This window comes from Phoenix dactylifera, chromosome 13 (genome assembly GCF_009389715.1).
Source record: "Phoenix dactylifera cultivar Barhee BC4 chromosome 13, palm_55x_up_171113_PBpolish2nd_filt_p, whole genome shotgun sequence".
Taxonomy (NCBI): Eukaryota; Viridiplantae; Streptophyta; class Magnoliopsida; order Arecales; family Arecaceae; genus Phoenix; species Phoenix dactylifera.
In genome coordinates this window covers 1910453-1916517 of record NC_052404.1, presented here as the reverse complement: position 1 = coordinate 1916517, position 6065 = coordinate 1910453, and the positions used below count along the sequence as shown (strand labels likewise).

The following is a 6065-nucleotide window of genomic DNA, read 5'->3' as shown; positions in this document are numbered from 1 at the left end:
TGGCCTCATACGCAGCTTCCCATAATATGCTTGCAATGTTAATAGCGCTGATTATGTATTTATGGCCAAGTTGAATCGACAATTATCGTGACCATAATTACTGGTCACTCTTGGCATTGCTCGTAACACATCAGTCCGAGGTGAGGATGACTAATATTCACCACATTTTTTTAAGATTGGGAACCTAAGACAAACCTGAAACCTAATCTTGATCACATGCAATGGGGATGTCACTATCAGGAGATCCCGCCGGACGTCGTTCCGGCCAGAGCATCAACGACCGCTCGCTTCAGCCACCCGGGCTCCTCCATTAGAGATCAAACTCCGATACCCCACAACACCAAAAACTCCTAATTATTTATCGAATCAAAAGATAGAGAGAGAAGGAATCCACCTCAAAAGGAGACGGGACGCGGTAGAGGAAAGAGCGGGGGTATTGACGAGAAGAGAGACTCCGCAATTGGGAGACAAGATTGAGGTGTTTATAGAAGAGAAAGCAAGAAGTTGTCCAAATTTATCTTTTTCTTTTTCCTTTCTTAAACTTTTTTTCCCTAATTTTTTCTACTTTCCTGCTTTTTTTCTGCGGCCTTCAATGCTGAAATCCGAATGTTCGCTTCAGACCCGGAAGCTTGGGCTTATTTTCCCCATTACTTTTTTTTTGGTAAAATACGGCAATTCATATAGCTCTAATGTGAGTACATACTGCCAAGTCATAAGAAAGTAAAAAGTACAATGAGGACGGTAAATCTACAGTAGATGTCCAAAGGATTTCTCCAGAATGTCGCGCAACAAAGGAGGTGATCCAATCTGCTGCCCGGTTCGCCTCCCGGAACACATGTGCCGTCTGAAACTCATCCAACTCTATAGCCAACCTGCGAGTTTCACGATAAGAGGATGACCATATCCGTACCTAGGATCCAATCAATCACCACCAATGAGTCCCCCTCGAAGTACACCCGCTCGGCACGAAGAACCCGCCTCGCGTAGGATATACCCTCCCAAGCTGCTCGCAGCTCTGCCCCAACTGCAGTAAGTCCTGTCGTACGGCGTCCTCCGGCTGCAACCAGCCTGCCAAAGTGGTCTCTGATCACAAATCCCACACCTTCGGATATCCCATCCATCAACATGCTACCGTCAAAGTTTATCTTGAGATGGCCAAGGGTGGGGGCACCCGAGAGGCCGAGAAACAAGAGCGAACCTGGGTGCTGTAGCAGCAGAGAGAGTACCCCAGATGTTCCTGACCATCCCAGGAGAGAACATAGCATCATATGAAATAACCTCCCTGGCCTGAAGCACAACTCTATCCACCACCATTCTCGGAGTCGACCTCCTGCCCTCAAACAAGCCCGCATTCCTGTCTAACCAAATATGGTAAGCCAGGTATGCTCTAAGTATCCCTGCCCTAGCAAACTTAGGACTCCGCAAAGAAACTCTCAGCCGATGTAATATGTCCTGTGGCGACTCCACCGAATGGGGAAGAGGGGCCGGTGATGTCCTCCATATCTCCTTGGCCCTGAGGCACTGCAAAAGAACATGGCCAATAGTCTCCTCGCAGTCCGTGCACACCTCACAACATTGAGAAATCTGCACACTTCGTCGGCCTAGCACACTCCTAGAAGGTAGGTCGCCCCAGGCCACCTTCCAAATGAAAAGTGCCACCCGCGGGTGAATCTGCATCCTCCAAATCCAACCTCCCTCGATCTGCCGGGTCGGCTCCCTACTGAACAGAGCTAAAGATCCCTCGCACGCACCTGAGACCGTCCCGACGGCACCCATGTCGGACTCTCCCCGGGCAGGAACCGGGAGAGCTAGGACTATCTCAACCAGCTGCTCCCCAAACACCTTCCGAATCAACTCCTCCCTCCAGCGTCCCTCATCAGAGTCCATCAGATCGCTAACCCTGCAGCCATTTAATCGCACCGAGTCCCCCATGGTCGGCAGGCGGCTAATTGGCTGTAAGGTCATCCAGCAATCCTCCAGCACATCAATAGACCGGCCATCGCCAATAGCCTATCTGATCTCCGGAAGGACCAATATGGCTTTAGCACACATCTCCCTCCACATCGGTGAATAGTGACGGGCCGCTCTCGCTCCAGGCAGCAGAACACATTTCCCAGTTTCTTCGGCACTGGTATTTCATTTCCAAAATCTAAAATGTCGGAGAATCTACTGGTGATTGCAAAATACCAGTCTGATTCTTTAATCAAGTATTGGAGATGCATTCGCTTCTCCTCTTTGAAAACAAGGGACAGCTGCAGCCGCCGCCTCCTACCAGCAACTTTACCAGGGTGTTGAAGTTAGTTGCTACCCTACGAGTGTGAGCTTTTTAGTGGAAAATTATCTGGCGAAGGCTTCCTTGAAAGGATCAATTGGTGGGGAGGGGCCCTCTACCAATCCAAATTAGCTGTTGCAGCCTTTGTCCTCAAGCCATTGAAGGGGTTCAGGTTGGATCTTTGATCTTCTTTCGTGCGAAATAATGATTGCTCCTTGCACAGCACCCCAAACTTAGTACGTCTGTGTCAAAGATCACAAAGGTTTATTGTGGGATCCAACGATGGATTTGCATGAAGAAAGGTGAATCCTTTTTTGGGCGCAAAAGATATAACCCGTCCCCTTGAAGATATTTAACATATTTTATCTCAATGCAAATTAGCAGAGATTTCGCTGTGAAGTACTTTTCCATCAATCTCTCTCTCGGACAATGTTCAGGAAATGGTAGATGTCTTAATGGATCAAACTACAAAAGAAGATCTAAGAACAATGATGAGTCATGTTGGTTGGGTTCTCTGGCTGAAGAGGAATGAATTGCTTATTCAAAGGTAAGCAGAGCAATCCAAAAGCAAATATCCAATTTAATTCAAAGGCTCACTGCTAATATTTTAGATGCAAAAAAATAGGTAAATGAACCTATGAGACCGGGGCACTGGGATATCGACAGCTCCATGAGCTCACCTTCATCAACCAAAATTATTATTTCTTGGGCACTCGGAACGAGAGTTTTTAATGCTTTTACAATGCCAAAAGCAGAGCTTAGATCGGCATGCATGGTGAGGGATGTGAAGACTAAGCTGTTCGAGAATATGGTTAGAAGATGATTCGTCTATAGTAATCAGCTGGATCAATAACTCTTGGAGCACCATTCCTACGGATTTGAGACATCCTCCATTTGTGGATATAATACAATTCAAACGGGCTTGCTGTAGTAGGATCTAATGAAGATTTCTTCTCCTTCTCTGATAAACCTCTAAGCATTAAACCTCTGATACAAGCAGACATGTACGTTGCCTTGTTTTTACGAACTCAACCTATAGGAATTCTCCAACTTATTTCACCAAAAGAAAAAAAATATATATTCTTAGAAAAGCCTTTATATAAAAAGTGACTAATTGAACTTTATAGCTACAATTAGGACTATTAATTAATTCTAAGTTCTAATATAAACTTGGAATAAGGCTTTTGTCTCGTCTTACTAAGCTTATATCAATTTTTAATATAAGCTTTACATGGAGATATTAGCACTTAATATCAACGAAGTCTTTTCCATTTTTTATAATTTTAAAAATGACTAATATTAAAGATATATGGATGACATGTCCTTTTTTTTCCCTTGAAAAAGAACACTCCCGGTATTTTCCTTATCCTTTCCTCATAAACTCGAGCACCAAAGAATATCAAAAAGAATGGTTCCAGGGTCATCCCCGTCCCCCTATCCTTTTAACGGTGATTCTTCATACAACCTCACCCGGAGTTTGCTCACCCAACGGTCACGATTCCTTCGCGACTAAGCCTTGATCCCACGCTACCTCGCGTTCCTTCCGCGCCCACCCCAAAGTTCGGTGCCATGACGTGATGCGGGCGCCACGCGGCACCCTTCTTGGATACTCGTGCTCCGGTCAACGAGGCTTCCTGAATAATAGTCGAACCCAAATACGTCGACACCCTGAATCGCACCCATCAGCAACTGGAACGGGCCCCACCAATGCTCCGAGCCTGGGTGCAGTACGTCGGCAATCATTGTCATCCGTCTTGCGAGCCAACCGCTTATATATTTTAGTGCCTACGTGGAATTTTCTAGATGTCTACGGCGAACTTCCGAATCCCGGCCCAACTCGTCAATAGAACCGCGTTTCGGAATCGGAAAAGGAGCCGAAGCAACCGTGACGGCGATATTTCGCGTATATATACCGCTTCCCCCAAATCCCCCATAGTTCCACTCGATTACCGCCTTCGATTTCTAATCCTCTGAAACCCTAGCCTTTGATCCGCTTCGATCTCGAATTCTTTGAGCGCTCTCGTCTTCAATCATGGCGTACAGGACGCTGGAGGTCAACCTGATCTCGGCCAAGGACCTCAAGCAGGTCAATTTGTTCTCCAAGATGGAGGTCTACGCGGTGGTGTCGCTCTCCGGCGACCCCCGGTCGCGCCAGCGGACGCCTCCCGATCGGGAGGGGGGCAGGAACCCCGCCTGGAACTCGACCGTCCGCTTCAACGTCCCTGCCGACAACTATGAGCGCCAGGTCCTCCATATCCTCCTCCGCGCCGAGCGCGCCCTCGGCGACCGCGACGTCGGCGAGGTTCGCATCCCCCTGTCGGAGCTCCTCGACGCCGCCGCTGGCAACGGGCCCAAGTTCGTCAGCTACCAGGTCCGCAAGTGCACCTCCGGCAAGCCGAAAGGCGTCCTCAACCTCTCCTACAAGGTCCGCGAGAAGATCGCCGCCACCGCACCGGCTCCGCCGGTGGCCTACCCGCATCCGGCGGGGGTCCCCAGGTCCAATCAGCCCGTGACCGCGTATCCCCCCGCCTCCGCCTACCCACCGCCGGGGAAGGCACCGAAGGCCGACGAACCCGTGATGGCGTATCCCGCCGCCGGCACCAGCTCCGCCGCGTACCCACCTTACGGGGCGCAGCCATACCCGCCCCCGGCCGGATACCCGGGTTACCAGCCGCCGCCGTACCAGGCGGGGTACGGGTACCCACCGGCGGGGTACGGGTACGGTGCGGCGCAGCCGGTGGTGCAGCCGCCAAAGAAGAATAAGTTAGGGATGGGGCTGGGGGCGGGGTTGCTCGGTGGGGCCCTCGGGGGCCTTCTGATCGGGGATATGATCTCGGATTCGTCCGCCTACGATTCCGGCTACGACGCCGGCTTCGATTCTGGCGGCGGATTCGATTTTTAGGCCTTGATTAAGGAAAATTTCTCGCTTTCTTTGGTCCCTAAGTTTGGTTATTAGGTATTAATGAGTGTGTTTAGATCGCGCAGAAGCTGGACCTTTTAGCGTTGTACATAGAGATCGGATCTCTTGCTGTAATAGCGCTCAAGAATTATGTAATAAAAATGTTTTATTTTTCGTTTATTTGATGTCCTTTTTTATAAATTTTTCGCATTAGTATTATCTTTCGCATTAGTTTTCAGTGGCGATGGGGTATGGTTGGGAGATTCCCAGAGCAGCAGAATAGGTGGTGGGAAGGAAGGACGCTTCAAGAGTGGTGAGGAAGGGCAGGAGGAGGAGGTCAAGCAAAGACTTTTTTTTTTTTTTTTTTTTTGCTGAAGGACAATAAGGTTTTATGGATTCCATGCATCCAAAAGAAGGGTGGGAAGGGGGAAGCTCATTGAGGTGCCTGCCTCCATCAGAGGCGGAAAAGATGGTGTAAACTTTGCCATCAGATGTCCGAATTTCAGATAGTTGCTGCTGGCGGAAGCTTACATCTTTGACACTTCTATTTTGGAAACGGAGTTGAGAGCGGCATGGGTTGATTTGAGTTATGCACGATGTGTTCTGCGGGACAGAGCAGTCTTGTTTAAGGGCGACTCGGCTATAGTGATAGGTTGAATCTAAGGGGGCTTCTGTGGCGTGGATGGGCGCCACCTTTTGCTCCAATACATCCGGAGCATGGTAAAAGACGATGCTGCATTCCAGGTCGAGCACGTTTACAGAGAAGTTAATGAGTCGTGGATTGGGTGGCCTCATACATGACATTATTTGAGAAGACTGTGAATCGAAAAAAGAGAGCTGCCTTTGGATCATCTATCTGTTGTTGCCATAAAGGATGAAAAATGAGTCTCACAA

The 6065-nt window shown here is 48.9% G+C and overlaps 1 protein-coding gene across 1 annotated transcript; it reads left to right on the top strand.

The window, feature by feature from the left end:
• Window positions 1–4125: 4125 nt before the first annotated feature.
• Window positions 4126–5351, top strand: LOC103707286 (protein SRC2-like). Its single transcript, XM_008791713.4, has one exon. The coding sequence runs from the start codon at window positions 4305–4307 to the stop codon at window positions 5172–5174; it is 870 nt and encodes a 289-aa protein (XP_008789935.1). The 5' UTR covers window positions 4126–4304; the 3' UTR covers window positions 5175–5351.
• Window positions 5352–6065: the final 714 nt, after the last annotated feature.

Excerpts from the sequence above, each read along its gene's own strand:
- LOC103707286 (XM_008791713.4), top strand. The coding sequence starts at position 4,305 with ATGGCGTACAGGACGCTGGAGGTCAACCTGATCTCGGCCAAGGACCTC.